This window comes from Fistularia commersonii, chromosome 19, assembly GCF_037954325.1.
Source record: "Fistularia commersonii isolate RoL2024-O1a breed Wild chromosome 19, RoL_Fcom_v1.0, whole genome shotgun sequence".
NCBI classification, from domain to species: Eukaryota; Metazoa; Chordata; class Actinopteri; order Syngnathiformes; family Fistulariidae; genus Fistularia; species Fistularia commersonii.
In genome coordinates, this window is record NC_141302.1 from 7,727,179 (window position 1) to 7,744,810 (window position 17,632).

General features: G+C 37.8%; 1 protein-coding gene across 13 annotated transcripts in view; it reads right to left on the bottom strand.

Annotated features, from left to right (window-relative positions):
* LOC147223620 (adhesion G protein-coupled receptor L3) overlaps positions 1-17,632 on the bottom strand; it is a 222,742-nt gene that overhangs the window by 20,231 nt on the left and 184,879 nt on the right. For all 13 annotated transcript variants that reach the window (XM_086165516.1, XM_086165510.1, XM_086165508.1 and 10 more), the window contains 4 exons: positions 9,910-10,119; positions 7,494-7,714; positions 2,117-2,183; positions 403-494 (listed from right to left, as the gene is read on the bottom strand). In XM_086165516.1, the coding sequence (XP_086021642.1) occupies positions 403-494; positions 2,117-2,183; positions 7,494-7,714; positions 9,910-10,119 (590 nt within the window). The remainder of the gene's footprint in view (positions 1-402; positions 495-2,116; positions 2,184-7,493; positions 7,715-9,909; positions 10,120-17,632) is intronic.

Sequence of the window (17,632 nt, forward strand, 5' to 3'; positions counted from 1 at the left end):
AACGTACAATGATAATGCAGATAATGTTGAGATACAACAGAACAGATCTATTTGAGTAACATTCAGCCTAAAAAAGGTCATCATGAAGCTTATACACCTGCTGTAAACCAATGAGTTGGCAATTATGGTTCCAAAATCAGTTATTAAAATATCAAAGACGGAAGTGAGTTGCTGAAGAACATCCAGCACAATCAAAAGTTTGCACTTTAACAAAAGAGTCAACAATCAAATGGGAAATCGGGGTCTCAAATGTGAGGCTCAAACTGTGCAAAATGCATTACTATTGTCAGAATGCTGGAAGAAAAAAATCATACTCATTATTTTCCTTTGCAAACATTAAAAAAAAAAAAAATCTATTTCAAATTACTTTAATGGAAATCTGTGTGATTTGAGTGTTCTTACTTGATGTTGTCCAGGCAACCAGAGTCTGGTTTCAAGATGGCTGTGTGATGGAACATCTTGTAGAGGGCAATGCCAAGGAAGATCACATTGAGCTGAGAGGGAGAGAGAGAGAGAGAGAGGATGACGGACAGATGGACAGACAAAGACAGACAGGAAGAAAGCAAGAAACACAGAAGTGAAGCCTGTATATTTCAAATCCATTCATTTTAAATCAGGGCACTTTGTAGCACAAAGCTGGAACGCTGCACCCAGACTTGGCTTCCCACTTTGCCAAACAGAGCGCAAAATCCTATGAAACCTCTATGATGGTATAACCGACTAAACAAGGAACACTGAAAATAGACAGTTGAATACTTGTATGAGGGAGCCTTTCCGTCCGACTTATTCGCACTTGTCTCATCATATTCACACTTAAGGGCAACCACAGGGAATAACTGTCATTGCGGTAGGATTCTTCTTTTTCCTTCTTTATATATATATATATATAGTTGTATATATATATATATATATATATAGTATATATATATATATATATATATATATAGTATGGAGGGTTTCTGATCACTCTGAATATATACATATATATATATATATATATATATGTATATATTCATTTAAAGTGTCTACATCTCCAAAAAAAAAAAAGAGAATAAAGGGGAATTTAAAAAAAAAAGTGTTGACTTTTTTTCAAAACGGGGGTCAGCTTTCCGATTTTAGCACAAAATGAAGTCTGAACTCTACTTTAGATATAAAATATAGCAAGGGGTTCAAGTTTTCTCCATTTTCTTTTTTTAATCTTTATTTTGGCTTTGCATTAGACCACATCAATATTGTTGTAGAGTGAGAAAGACATGTGAGTCGGAACAAAGATTATGGTGTTTGGATGTATTAACAGAATCATACTGGCCAGTGACACTGCATGCGTTGTTTGAGTTAGAAATTGTTGGATTCTCTTTGATTATTAGTCATTTTATGTAATATGTCAAGGAGAAAACTGTCACATATTTTTCATATTTTTCTGAGCGTATAAATTCTATTTGAGGACTCCAAATATTTATGATGTTTGACTGACTGGTGTTTTGGAAAATTAGGTGGGCATATCTGGTGACAAGGCAATATTTACAGCTTGGCTTGAGCTGAAATAACTCAGATGAGCACCAGTTGGACACCACATTTAAGGCCGTTACATCAATAAATGAACAAATGTATTAGATAATCAGAGCTGTCCTAGTTGATATAGACATATTGTGTATGTGTGTGTGAGTGTTTGTGCGCGTCTGCTTGCGTGCATATCCTTGTATAGTTCCTACTTGTGTATGTGCACGCACATCTGACTGTGTGGCTGTGTGGAGGGGATGGAAAAAAGGTAGAGTACAAGTTGGAATGGGAACAAAATCAATCATAATCGCAGTGTGGATTACTCTAACACTGCATACTGAGCAGAGTTCACTCTCCCCCTCTCTATCTCTCGGTCTCTCAGCCGGGAACTGCAGTGGGGTGACAAACTGCAATATATTCTCTGCACCCCTCATTCGTTTTTCCGGACGGCTTTGTGCCCGCCGGTGGCATAATATGCTCAACAGGGCTGAGAAAAAAAAAAGGAAGGAGCTAGAAAAAGGGATCTCAGTGGACCATTTAAGCAGCGACCCGCGGGCTAAGTAGGGTTAATGAACAGGAAGGGGGTGGTTTAGGGAATGGGGGTGGTGGTGCTTACCATAATTATCAAGGTTGCTGGTCCTATGAAACTCCAAATGAAGTAGGTGTCCAAGCGAAGCCAGCAACTGCAATACAAGAGGAAAGTAAGTGGAGGGTTTCTGATCAGAACAATATCTACCAATCGGGAGGCTGATCGGAACGAGAAGAACAAAACAGCTATTTCCACAGGGGACTTGAGGAATGGGACCACTGAAAATTTGGACAAAAAACACATTGACAACAACATCAACGATGCAAGCTCTTTTACCCAATATCATTAAGAAAAAACTATGATAAAGACAAAACGTGGGTATAACATAGTTAGAACTGAGCAGGTGCGTCACAAGGCTGCAAGTGACCAGACCTCAGGTCAACTCATTTTCAATTTGCTAGGTTAAGGTATAAAACTACCATTGCTGATGATAATTAATTGATGATTTAATTAGTTTGGAATTGAATCCAAACTCTGTCACTCTGAAGGAATTGGATTGACCCTGACCTGGCAGACATGGCCACACACACACACACAGGCCTTAAACACTTCACACAGGAGAGTGCATGTTCTTGTTCAGTGTCAAGATTGTATTCTAATTCAACAGGACTGTGATAATTAAATCAATAATGAAATGACCCTTTCTACTGACCTCTTATTTCAAATAAAATCAGTACTGATTGTGGGGTTAATTATTATATCATATATTGTATTAGAAAATTATTCACTCACTATATATCAGTGACAACAACAATAATATTAATAATAATAATAATTCTAGTCATGATTATTATTGTTTATAGTCGTAGCAGCGGTAATAGTTGTTGTCTTCATTCATTATAATATCATGAATCAAAAAATGCCCCTTAAGGAAACATAAAATGTATTAAATCATTTAGAAATTACCATAAAATGAGCAAGAAATAATTACCTACAAGCACAAGCTGTTTCAAATGAAATTATTCTAAGGTCAGATTATTGTGTGTGTGACAGATATAATTTCTGAAAGGAACACGTCATTGATTATATGTATTGAAAACTAAATAGTAAAAGTATTGGACTTTTCAGTCTCCATATCTTTTTTCATGTATTTATCTTAAATGAAAAAAAGTAATTCTTTGTTTCAGGCTTTTCCACAAGCTGGTATTTTGGATTTACCGGTATATCAAGACTGGGAAATAAAAAGTGCTCCATTCATTTAAAATGGTGCAACCCCAACAAAATGTCACTTCCTTGTTTTGAAATACAACTGAATGCAGCACAGAAGCAACTAGTGGAAGGTGACAAAGCCATTTTAAATGGCAGAGAAAATGAATCTTGATTTATGACCTGTGTTTGAATTATTAATCTTTTAATCTCCGCCACTGCAGCAGACTGACGCCTCCATTTTTGGCCACAGGAAAATTACAGTTCATACGGCAGCATTGTCATTCAGGAGGGCAAAGAGGGAAAATGGAAGTGGCAGAGAATTAGCTCCAATTCAATAGCATTTTAAGGGAAATTGAAGTGTATGGGTCCCACTTCATGGGGACACTCTGCAAGGCTTTCAAATTACTTTGGAAAAAAAATGATGGAGAAACATAAATAGCGTATGTTTTAATTGCTTAATTAAATTTCTTGATGTGATATTAACGAAAAAAACACATGCAGGGATACACTGTTTGTGTGTCTGTCATTTCCGTGTTGGAAAACTGCAGCAAGGGGAAAATATTTTTCATTTGAACAGGAACACATCTGCGGTGGTCACGTTTGTACATGTGTCTCTTTTTGTCTCAAAAATACTGAATTATACTTCAAGACAAGAGAGAATGCTCTATATGAAGCGACAAGACAAAAACTGATGGTACAAACATTTGATGTTACTGTGACTTGATATGTTCCCCCCCTCAATGATGTTTGTGGATAGAAGGATGGGATGTAGAAAAATACATATAAGGAAGTGAAAATCACAAACAAGAAGAGATGAACAACAGAACTCTGGCGGCTATTCAAAGCACATTCACAGCGCATGGGTGTTATAAATTATGCTGAAGGTTCTATTGTTCATTTTTGCCTTCTTCTTCAGATCATAGAAAGATTTAAAGAGTTTGTGGGCGGCAGACGCTGCAGGCTGTCATTTTCCTCTGCTTCCTTTACCACCCCTTCTCTTCTTGTGTTTGGCTTCTGGAGCACATCAAGTTTGATATCCCCTGTGTGCTACTTAAGTGAGCAAGCAATATCAACCAAAACAGTTTGCCAGCTAAAATCCAATCAGAGCTTTTGCTGGAATTTTGGCATTTATGCCGCTGATTTGCAGTCGTTTACGCAGCTTTGAGTCAAAGCAAGAAATTCAGTATCAGGGACTGTCATTTGATCACTGTGATAGTAAGCCAAGGACCGGAGCATGGCGAGTACAGTAATGTGAAGTATGTGGGTCAAGATGATTGGTAACAACCTTCTGATTTATTATGAGACCTTTAAAACTCCTTCATGTTCTTCATGAACATGAGCATCTGCCCTGAGCAGTTCTCAGCAAATTGTGATTACATTTGATGTTCTTCCAGCGACAGAAAAAAATACATAAATAAAAATTACACCGGTGGGAATGGAGAGGAAAAAACAAACCCCCCAAATTTTAAAAGCCAAATATTCATTATTACATCTAATTCAGATACACATCATGTATCTTTAGAGTTACTCCACAAGTATAGAAAATGTGTTAGGAGCACAACATTAAGAATAAGAATAAGAATAAGAATAAGAACAACTTTATTAATCCTGAAGGAAATTGCAGTGCATTAATTTAGTTTAAAATTTTTGTTCACAATTCACAGACAATTTTCATGTAATTTAAGCTAAGTTTGTTTGGTGTTTTTTGCTTACTCTTACCTGAATAATTTCTTTCTGGTGTCATCATAATTAATAGGTTTCATGATAATTCTGACTGCACCATTACTAAGAGGTATGTAATAAATCAATTCACCTCACGTTTTTAGTTACAATTCAACAAATGAAATAATGAACAATGAAGTTTTAAGTTAAATGTTTATAACCTTGATACCAGTGTCTTTATTATACAGATTAAATGTGACACTGAATTAAATGACCTATAGTTGTATCCATCTTCCATACTTTGATAAAAAAATATATTTTTTTGGAAAATATGCAATGTAGGTATCCTGGAAATTTGCCTGTTGGATCCAAAACTTGCTTTTGTTTTACATCTAAATAGCCAAATTAAGCTCGGTGGGAATTTAGTAAAAGTCATAGAAGATTATTTTAATCAAATATTAATTAATTAATAATTAATTAATCAAAAATATGTTTTTACTTTTCTAACATTTTCTTAATTTTATTTATTTTTTTTGTAGTCTCTCAGCCCAATTGCATGGCACAGCAATATGTGTGTCCGTTAGAACTATTACAAATGTATTTAATATTTAATTTTATCTTAGAGTAGGGCTCATTCTTTATTTGTGATGTCCTTCAGCCTGTACCGGCTCTTCCGTACATAGTATTTGATGTTTTCTTTCCTTTTTTTTATGAATTATGGCAACATAGATTCAGTCATTTAAAATTCAACTCGAGGATATTGCTGTTCAAAGTGAGGCCATTCAAGATAACACTGCCACGGTCCAAAAATCAATTTGCGGTAGAACCATGTGCAACCTACCACCTTCCCTCTATTCACTACATGTCACACCTCATGTCTTACCTCATCCTTCAATGGCTGGGTATAATTGTTCTACTGATGGCAGGCTTTAATTATTCACATGACGCCAAGGCTAAGGCGGTAGCAGCTATCACCCCATCCATCACCAAGAACTATAGCTCTGCCAATCTACAAATGCACCGTCTTCCAATTGCACGTGAGTAGTAGTACTACTAGATTGTGTGTGTGTGTGTGTGTGTGTGTGTGTGTGTATGTGTGTGTCTGTGTTTATGTGTGCATTATATAGCACAATCTAGAGGCAAAGTGCTGATGCTGGACTTCATTATTTTCAAATGGGGTTGAGATTAACAGTGAGGTATGCAGGGCAATCCTCCACTTGGCATTACACTGCTTTATAGACCACTTGATATTTCTGAGCAAAGGGCTGGGTAATTATACCTTATACTGCTTCTATAGGAAACAAAAATGGCTATCCCTCTCATCCTCCTTTTCAATATTATGTAATTCCTCTTTTCTCCACCTCTACTCTCCTGCTAAATTTCTCCATCATTTTGCTGCAATTTGTGCCAAAAGCTGTCAAAAGCTGAAGACATTAACTACGGTGGCTTGATATCATCCATCAGGTTTATCTCTTGAAGTTAGCATTTTTCACTGTCAAAACAATGTCAATTCAGCAGTGGGGAAATGATCAGTGCTGGAGGGACTGTTATGCTTCATTAAAAGTTGATTATAAATAATAGCTGCAAGTGTCATCAGTGAAATTGTAAGAGTCCCTTAAAACAACAAAAAACAATTGTCAAGCTGAGAATTGGTGATTTAAAAAAACAACATAAAACCAGGAATCTCAAGTAGTGGTGCATTTTTGCTTCTTTTTCCATTTAACCTAAATTTAAGGTGTGACAAATTTCCATCACATTATTGTTTTCGATATCCTGTATCATTTTAATCACCATAAAAATTAAAGATAGTAAAAGTAAAGATAATGACGATGAAGAAGTACCTTTCCTGTCTAATTGCTGCACTTAAAAACTTAATTTAGTTTATTTTCAGTTCATTGTCTTCAAATTAGACCCCAAAAAAATACTTTATTTTGGATTATATTAAGTCTAGATGTGTAATTCAACACAAAATTCAACATCCCTGAGGCTTTCTCTGACTTTATTACATGATGCTCTTTCAATGTACTCTTTAAAGGTCCTTAATGATCTATCCCTGATCCAGGAGTGTCTGTCAAGAGACTTGTACAAAGTAATAATCATTAGGCTTAGTGTATCTCAGCATTTGGTTCAAATGTGGGGAAAAAGAGAACTTATTTAGTAGGGCATCAATATGCTCTAATTGCAAAAATTAATTTACTTGTCAAATAATTGACAGACCAAATGTATCCCTATGGCATATTGATATGATACCTAAAGATCCTCTCCATAAATACACTCAGGCATGGAAAAATTTTTACCGCATGAAAGCTTGAAACATGCTCCTTACTCCTTATCCGAAATGAAAACTTCCCTGCTGTGTAAACTCCTTAGAAAGGTTTACATTCACTTTGAATTTACTTGCATGCTCATCTTTTGTGTTTCTAAATACTAGACCAGTATAGGCATCTAAAACCTGTGATAATTTTGCTTTTTCTTTGTTTGTGTAAGATTTACCATCAAACTCCTACGTCCAAAGTAAAAAAATAAAAAAAAAACATTTCTGCAGCAGATTGTAATTTCTGAAATGTTTTCATGTCATAGTAGATGTACTCACATTCTGTCTGTTCCATAACTACGGTAATCCACCGCTGCAGAAACAGCCACAATTAAAGCGGGAACTCCATAGCCAACAAGGTAGAAGTAGCGTCGGCGAGAATGCTCGCTTTCAAACACTTCCACCAGCATAATGTAGAGCTGCACACCCTCCAAGAACATCCATGTGAAGGCTGCCAGGAAGAAGAAGTGGAGCAAGGCGGCGAAGACGGCACAAGCAATCTGTGAAGATTTTGGTGTTAAAAAGGGAGGGGAAAACATTGTCAACGCTTGGATTTATCTAATTTCTCAAGGCTTAAATGCCTTGTTAAAGGGCATAATATGACTGGTGTGTCATCCAAGTGACTATAATAAAGTAGCAATTTCTGACCACTCCAGTTTGTGTCTTTCCATCAATTAGCAATGCTAAGCTTGGTTTGGCTGCTGTGACTGGATGTGTGCCTGTAGTGACTGGCAGAGAAAGGCTGTAGCAACTGAGCCCAAGTGGTTTGTTTGCTTGTAGCTGAATTAATGGCAGTGAGATATGGGGAACTGCGGTGAAATATCTGAGAGGAGCTCATCTCTATTTTCACTGAAGTCATGTGGAATTTCAGAATACCAGACCTTTTCACATGAGACCAGCATTCCCATTGAGGCATGTGCTCAGACGCATATTCTAACAATAACATTATAAAGCACTTACATGACGCTATATAATTATTGGCACAGTTGAACATAACTATATTGTTTTGTCACCGAAATGGATTCAATTAAATATCTATAAGGTTGAGTGGACATTAATTGCACTCTGTGAGAGTGAACTTAGTGCTGGCCTTAGTGCGAATCGCACCCATAAAATGTTATTGAAGGAAAAAGTGTAGAGCCAAAGTATTATCTCCAACTTGCCACTGTGGAAGCTCTGGACCTTCCCTTTAAACAGTTGTTTAAAGATGTAGAGACTTTAGAATATTAATATTTCTATCTAGCATATTATTCATAATGCTTCTATAATGTTCTCATTGACCAACATTACCATTTAGACTTCATTATCGTCAGCGGTTTATAAGTGTGTTCGTAAATATTTTAGGAACCACCTATAAGAAAACAGAAAATGGTTTATGGAAAATACAATTTCATCAAAATGTTATTATGGCAAAAGGTTTGACTTCCCACCTTTTACAACCATGAAAAAGTTGATTCCTATTATTTCCAGGAAAGGTGGGAGCGCTGCATTGTGCTTGGACATCCTTGTGCAAATTCATAACATGAAAGCAAGGCACCAATCAAATTTGTATGGCCTCATTCAAAACCAGAGAGGCTTTGCATGAGGTTGAGTAAAGCCATCCACATTGGTAATTACTTTGTACAGTGAAAACTCCAGGCTTGCACAGTTTAAGAAGGCAGTTTATTGAGTATGCCTCCACCTACTACCATGCCTCAGCTCTTATAGCAATGTGATGGCACCCAGCTCAATTTCTTTTACAAGAAAGGACTGTATTTAACGATTTAATCCTTATGAATAAGAAGTTAGTACAAACTGAAAAATTGCTCCTGTGGTTGTGTAATACACATGAGGAGGATGGTGGATGAAGAGATGCGTCAGTTCAGCTAGTGTAGTTTATGTAAGAATATGTATGTATGCATGTATGTACTAAAGATAGTGGCTTGTGTGATAAGTATCTAGTTGCTTGAAGAGGCACTTTTGTGTAAAAATCGTATTTGAAGAAAAAACAGAATATATTGTGATAAAAATCTGAATAAAACTATTGGAGTTGAGAATTTTGTTTTAGGCGCAAAGAAACATCAAAACCAAAATAACCCCATCTGTACAATATTACTGCCTGAATAAGGTCAAAACCTGTAAAAACTGCTCTGTCATTTAGGAGATTTCTTCAGTTTCGTACTCCTAAACAAACCATTTATGATGTACTGGCTCGCATTTTGCAGTCTGATGAAAATACAGATATAACTATAATATTTATGTGATTAGCAATGGCCTGGGAGAGTTTTTTTGGCTGCAGGACAGCAACTTGTAAGACAGTTTACTGTTAAATTTACAGACATACTGCCTTTAGCTCTAATTCAGTAGATTATACTAGTCATCGGTGAACTTAAGAAGTGTGAGCTGTCGCCACACCATGTAAACAGTAATAGTTGGCTACAACTTCACATGAAATGCTCACAAATTGTTAATGACAATATTTTCTCAATGCGAATCATCATTAAAGTAATTTCCTTTAGTCAGCATTTTATCAAGGTGCTGACTTATTTTTTCTATAATTACACCATACAATTGTAATGTGATGGCTATATTAATGTTTTATTTCATTAGCATATTCTACACATTGATTTCTGTTCTACAGGGATCTAATCTGCATGCTCAACATATAGACAACATGATCTTTACACACCACAGCTTTACACTTCAATAGTCTTACCGGCTGGTCTCCTCGATTGATCCCCACCAGGAAAAGGGACTCAGCAATAAACAGACTGATACAGAGATTTTTGTGGATGGTATTTCGATCACTCTGGAGTCCACGGAAGAAACAAAAGGTGAAGAGGCTGATGAGCAGGCAAACCAGCGACAGAAGAATGCCGACCCAGGTAATCACATCAAGAAGCATGTCGTGAACGGGGTCTGTGTTCTGCAGGGGAGAGATGAGGGACACAAATGGACATTGGCTGAGATATTTATACATTTTGTCTTAGAAGTGACATGAGGGATACCCTATTACTTTGTGTGTTGTGACTCAACAATGGATGAAAGGAGTATAGGTAGGCAAATTCTTTCTAATGGGAAAGCCGCAGAAGGAAATAGATTGACGACTCCATATGGTAGCTACTAATTAATCAAGTAAAGTCAAAACCCATATGGGTGGATTGAACAGTTCATGAAAGGCCAGAGCTCTTTTCATTTGAAACAACGGGCACAAGTGATCCTGACACTCAGTTGCAAGAAATAAAATCACCGGTAATTATTGAATATAACACTGTTTTTTTGAAAGGATTCAGAAAAATATTGCATTAATATACATATATTAATTAATATACAGGAAAGACAAAGTGTGGCAAAAGAATAACAACAAGTAACGAGTACTCTGCAAGTAAATTGACTGCCCTCTAAATGTAACACAATCTTAGTACGATCACCAGTGTCAACTGAATTAATAAAAATACCAAACTGCCAAGGGTTCAAAAGATACAGTCTCATGGCTTAAAGAACTGATCGCCCATAAAGTTGAATAACTAAGTTACATGTTCCTGAAACTGGACTGACAAAGGATTTTGCTTGAACAACTATTTTTCTGTGATGAGGTTGACAATGTCCAAGCAGTATGGAAAGTAAAAACACTTTGATGACAACAATAAAAATGACAACAAAAATGAAATAAAATAATTAGAAGTGGGGATATATTTAATGCAGTTTCAGAGCATTACTGGCCAGTGCCTCCCTGATCCATTCCCAAGCCCGGATACAGTAAATGCAGAGGGTTGCAACAGGAAGGACATCCAGCATAAAACTTTTGCCAAAACCAAACATGCAAACCAAACCTATTATTCTCATACCAAATCAGTCAAGGCCCAGGTTAATTTCAACATTGGTACCCATGACCTACAGGGTACCAGTAGAAATTGGGCTACTGTGGGTCAAAGGAAAGAAGGAAGGCGCGTTCGGAAACAGAGAGAGAAGAAGAAAGGCAAAAGTCTGGCACTGAGAGTGGGGACTTTGAATATCAGGACTATGACAGGAAAAGGTAGAGAGCTGGTCAACATGATGGAGAGAAGGAAGGTGGATATACTGTGTGTCCAAGACACCAGGTGGAAAAGTGGTAAGGCTAGAAGCTTTGGAGATTGGAGAAAGATTACTACAGATGCAGTGTTTGCTTTGAGAATGCTATAAAGAAGCACAGAGAAGGCCAGAGGGAGCTGCAATGCGTTTTTGTAGACCTTCAAAAAGCATATGACAGTGTGCCAAGAGAGGAGCTCTGGTATTGCATGAGGAAGTCTGGAGTGGCAAATAAGAATGTTAGACTGGTGTTGGACATGTATGCCAGCTGTGAGACAGTGGTGAGGTGTGCTGTAGGGGTAACAGAGAAGTTCAAGGTGGAGGTGGGACTCCATCAGCGATCAGCTCTGAGCCCCTTCTTGTTTGCAGTGGTGATGGACAGGCTGACAAATGAGTTTAGACAGGAATCTCTATGGACCATGACATTTGCAGATGACATTGTGATCTGCAGTGGGAGCAGAGTACAGGTTGAGAAAAATCTAGAGAGGTGGAGGTATGCGGTGGAAATGAGATGAATGAAAGTTAGTCGCAGCAAGACAGAATATATGTGTGTGAATGAGAGGAACTCAGGTGGAACGGTAAGGCTCTAGGGAGTGGAGATCAGAAAGTTGGAGGATTTCAGGTACTTGGCATCAACAGTCCAGAGCAATAGAGAGTGTGGAAAAGAGGTGAAGAGACGGGTTCAAGCAGGTTGGAATGGGTGGCGAAAAGTGTCATGGGTACTTTGTGATAGAGGACTATTGGCCAGAATGAAAGGAAAGGTGTACAAGACAGTAGTGAGACCAGCAATGCTGTATGGACTTAAAACAGTTACAGTGATCAAAAGACAGAAGGCAGAGCTAGAGGTCGCAGAGATGAAGATGTTGAGGTTCTCTTTGGGAGTGACTGGGATGGACAGGATCAGGAATGAGGGACAGCACATGTTAGATGTTTTGGAGAGAAGGTCAGAGAAGCCAGACTGAGGTGGTTTGGTCATATACAGAGGATGGGGAGTGAATATACTGTTGACAGATGCTGGAATTGGAGCTGCCAAGCAGGAGGTCTCAAGGAAGACCAAATAGAAGATTTATGGATGTAGTGAGAAAAGATTTGAAGGTAGCCGTGTGAAAGAGGAGGATACAGAGAATAGGGTTAGATGGAGAAACTTGATTCGCTGTGGCGACCCCTGAAGGGAAAAGCCGAAAGGAGAAGAAGAGGGAATATATTGAAATACCCTTCCGTGTTATTTCCTGTTAAAATTATTAATTAATATATGTACATTTATGATTTAGAATAATGTAAATGCCAATAATTTCATAACAGTACTCAATGCTCAAAAGAACAAAACACACACACACACACAAACAAATCAGTGTCATATAGATGTGCTGACATACAGACATGTGGTTCAAACAGGTGCCCAACTAATTCAACTAACCCCGACCAAATTAGGAAGACCATTTATTGGGTTTATAAAGTGCTTATGTATTAACTAGCATAGGAATGAAAAGAGAACCACATACAATACCATTCCAATTGTGCAATATTCCTAAAGCTTTTTTCATTTTCCAGTTCAAGTACATTAGACCAGCCTTCAGACAAACTACTACAGGGGGGAAACCACAGGTGGCAGATACAATCATGAATTAGCCCATGTGAATCAATCTAAAATGCCCCCTATTGTTTTGTTTTGGTCAGGCAACCATATATAACAAAAAGAGTACTACAAAGGGCCACAGGTGTCCAAAACATCACAAGGGCCCAACATGAATACAATCAAATTGCAACATGGCCAATAACTTTCACAATTGGTTTCAGATAATAAAAGCAATCCAAACAAACAACCAGTTTCAGGCTCTAAAAAGCCTCTTATTTACAATAAATTTGTGGCTTTACGGGTGAGAGAGGGATCCATGGTGATTCCACTGCAGCCATGAAAGAGAATTTACATCAGTTCATAAAAGAGAAGAGCACATGAGGATACTCGGATGAAAGTAGGAAAAGGCAAATCACACTCAAACAGCAGATTCTGCTGACTTCTGTCTTTGATTACATTAAAACACATTTCCAGCACACCAAAACTGATGATGATGAAGCTAGAATTGCTGCTTTATGGTTTATATGGCTTTGACCCTTTGCATTATACATCAGTAGTTGTTTACTATGTAAAGAGTTGACTTAAAAAGAGAGTCTTGTTTTGGTGAAAATTGCATGAATTTATCATTGCTTATGTGTACAAAAGGCATAGATATGATTTTATATTCAAATTGAAAATTTGGATATATAATTTTACCATAGCATCTCTTTTTAAATTGGATGTTCATAAGACAACACTTCACTGTTGCCATGTGAATTGTAAGCTATGTCCCATCACAGCGACCTTTGCCATCACAAATGAGTGCTTGTCCTTGAGTTGAAGCGAATGTCTGTTCCATATATGAGAAAGACTATCATATGATAGTTTACTCACAAGACAAAACAAATTCATTTTGGGAGGTCAACAAGACCTTTATTCATTATTCATTTTATCATTTATTCATTCACAACAATCAAATTGAGAATACCTCAAATCCAAAAGAAAGGTTGTACCAAATTTTATCAAATTCCTTTGTGTTTTCTTTTTGGATATGTGTTTTGTGGGGCCACACTGACATCCTTTTTTGATTGACAAAGTCTAATCAATATAGCATTGAATCTGAGAAAGAATATGTGAGAAATTTCAACTGACTTCATTGACCTGTTCTATGGATATTGCATGTCTGAGAAAAATAATTGAGGGGAAAAGTTAAATATCCTTTCATCATTATCCAAGTAAGGTTCATCCTTCACACCATGCAAACAATCAGAGCAAACCTGAAATGAATCAAACACACAAGCAAATTCAAATGATACAATGGATGGAAAGACAAACAATCCAACATATGGTCAGCAGTAATGCTTTCTGCTGGACCAGAGGCATCAGATGTGGGGCTGTAAGAATTGCACCTAGGTAGGAATGTTTGGCAGGTGTCATTTTTTTCAGTATACTCAGCTTTTTAATGCTTTGTGCATTTTTGCTTGATCAGCATCCTACATCCTCCAGAGAAGCTTCTATAAACAAGCCCTTGTATCTGAAAGTGATGCACAGATTGGTTGGACAATACACATCTGGGATTTGACAATTTTGTGTCATAAGGGCGAAAATTGTTGCAAAGACCGATGCAAAAATTTATTTGAAACACAAGAGTGACGATTCACAAGATGACATCTCTATTTATTAACCAAACATAATTACTGCATCCAAACACTTTGGTCAGCTTCTGATGCTTGTTAATTTCCCAAAGGAATTGTCTTCTCCAGACTGCTAGGCATTGATTTAAAATATAAAAAAAGCACATGAGATAATTTTGTAAAGAGTTCCTTACAACTGTCATTTCAGCAGAGATTTATGGACTATTTGACCATAACTTTTGGGTTTGCCATGATCACTCCATTTGAGGTTCCGTGAAGATCATAATGAAAATCAAACACGCAGTATTTCAACACAAAATATATTGCAAACATTCAACCCCCGCCATTGAATTATAATGGTCAGTAGAAAGCTGATCTACATTTGTAAATGATTTTATAGCTGTATGTGTCTTATAGGTTAGATTCATAGCTTGATATCAAAGACTACCATGCCCTACAGCAAATAATGTATGACTCTAAGCTATCCTGTAAAACACACTGAGGAAAATATTTGCTTATGTTGAGAAAAGACTTACAAGAGCTGAGTGTACAACACATCTAATATGTCCCTCAAACAAGCACCTCTTTAAATCACATTTCCACCAAAGTCAGCAGTATTTCCGTCGGGGGCAGAGAGACAGCGGCCATCAACATTTGAGGATTGTTATTCTTTGTTTTTCTTCCTCCCCCTCTCACATTAATCTTAAAGAAACATGGGGAATGAAGTACCGCACAAAAGCCTTGTTTAGTTGCAGCACAGCTAACGCTAGCAGGGGAACAGATGCTGATCATTAAGGGGCTGTGGTACAATAACAGCCGCAGTGCTCCTTAAGTCTGGGGAGAGCTCTCTTTTGATTTTCTGCCTGATGAGCCATTGTGTATATGTGTGTGTGTGTGTGTGTGTGTGTGTGTGGTTGTGTTTCAGTGCATTAGTGTTTGTTTGTTTGTTGGGATGCAAGATATTATATAGAGCACCAGTATTTGTGTCTGTCAGAATGAAAAGAATGGCTGGTTTCATCCTCTTTACTTTAGAAGGGTGCCTACGCTGTGGGTGGCAAAAGGTGTTTATGCTGTAGGTGTGTGTGATGCGTGTGACACATAAGGATGTTTTGAAGCATCTGAGAGGTATTGATGTGATGGGCGGGACTGGCCGCAGCACATTGGAAGGGGACCATAAGGTTTCCTGGGCGAGTGAGTTGTGCAGTGGCTGCAGCCTCTATCCATCACAATTTCACCTTCAATTGAAGAGGGCTGGGTCAGAAAAGAGGAGGCAACAGAGGAGAGAAAAAGACAAAGCTCCAGAAACAGAGAGAAGGGCAGGGAGTGTATCTACACCTGGATGATGGATTTACTGTGGAATGATCTCTTTATTTTTTGAGGTAGATGATGGCTGTGAGCCTCAATGTCTACTGGAAAGTTTTGCCTTCACAGTAGTAGTAGGGGCTGTGCCGAGGCAGGATGCCATATGATGTGATCTGCAGAGCCTCTGCACCTTACCTAACACCACAAAGCATCGTTGTGGAATTTCATATATGGGCAAAGAGGGCAGACATAATTTTCTCTGAAATTCACTTGCTGAGTCATAGGGCCAAGATGCACAGCATTCATGTTATAGCATGTGTCCACATTCATTTTGTCTTCCAATCGTTCACCTCCATATTTTCTTTTATCCCTTAAATACATTTTTCACTCTTGAGAAACATGTTTAAAGTGACTGGCCTGGCGCTTACAAGCTGGAGAATGTAACACATAAAAATTGCTCCTGGGTACTAGAACAGTGTGAGGAGGATGTGACTGCAAGCCACCATTGGATCATTGTCACAAAACCATTTGAGCTTGACATGACATTATAGCAGTTAAATTATTGTCAAATCTTGGATCAAAAGCTGAAACTACCATAAACTGTTCTAAAAAACACAAGACATGCAGACAGAAGTTGAGGAGAACGGAGCATCAATCTTTTATACCTTAAAGAACCTCTCAGCATGGGGCTATGAAGCCAATCCAATTAAAATTCATAAATCTCTCTATATGCCTCCTGAGCTGGGCTTTGACTCATGAAATACAGTGGGCCGGGACAGACAGTTGCGCTAAAGGGTAGTGGCCCACTGCAGGGAGTCATGTGACAAGTTCACCCACAGTATGACCAAGGATTTATGATCTGCACAGGGATGAGAAACAGTTGTCAGGAGGGCAAATGAATCAGGGGTCCAGGCAAATTCGTCACATTTGAAATGTCTCGAAGAGAGATTCCAGCTAGCGCAGAGGGACTTGACATTCAGCACATGTACCTAATGTCACACTATATTCTGCTACAATAACTATGATATAATGTCCGAGTACATCATTTGCGGTTGCTTTTGCAGTTAACATTGTCTCTGTTGTTTTTGTGTGCTCTCCGTCCTTTACCCTCCCCTTTCTCTCTCTCTCTCTCTGCATGCACGCACACAAGCATGCACGCACGCACATAAATTGCACGCACCTCTTGCTATGTGTAACAAACTGTGTTGATATGTAACATAAAATACAAAGCTAACCTTGACTGTCCTTTCTCATCATAGTTACTGTCTGCTACTGCCAGTGTGGAGATGCTCGATCAGGACATTGACGAATGTTACCTAAATATCACCCTCTCCATCATCCTGTGAGATGTGTCATTGATTTATACTTACTGGTTTGTCAAGAATAGTGTCACTTAACAGTGGCTCAGTGCCTCCCAAGGGTTTATCTTAGCTCACATATCTGCAACGTAAATAATAGCCTGTAGGTTGAATCAGAACAGGCCTATATTTCTTGAGCTTGAGGGTGTGCGTGACTTTTATTTATTTATTTGTTAACATTTCTCAGAGCACATTTGTTATCTTCACAAAAGCAGCACTTAAATAGAAAAAGATGATCAAGTCCTTGAAAATTTAATGTGTATGGGCCTAAAGGAATATGTCACTGGGCAACTATAGTGTTCTAGCTGTTTGATATTCACCAAATCACTGACTATACTGATGTAAAACAGAATAACCCTGCGAGGATTTGTAACAAATACATTTTCAAATTATAAACAACTTGGCATCCCAACTGCTAGAGAATGATAAGGTGTCCAATATACTAAATTTGAAATCTGGAATTAGTGTCATAGATTGAAAGACCAGCCAAAACTTTGCCAGAACAAAATCTTGAATTCCAAT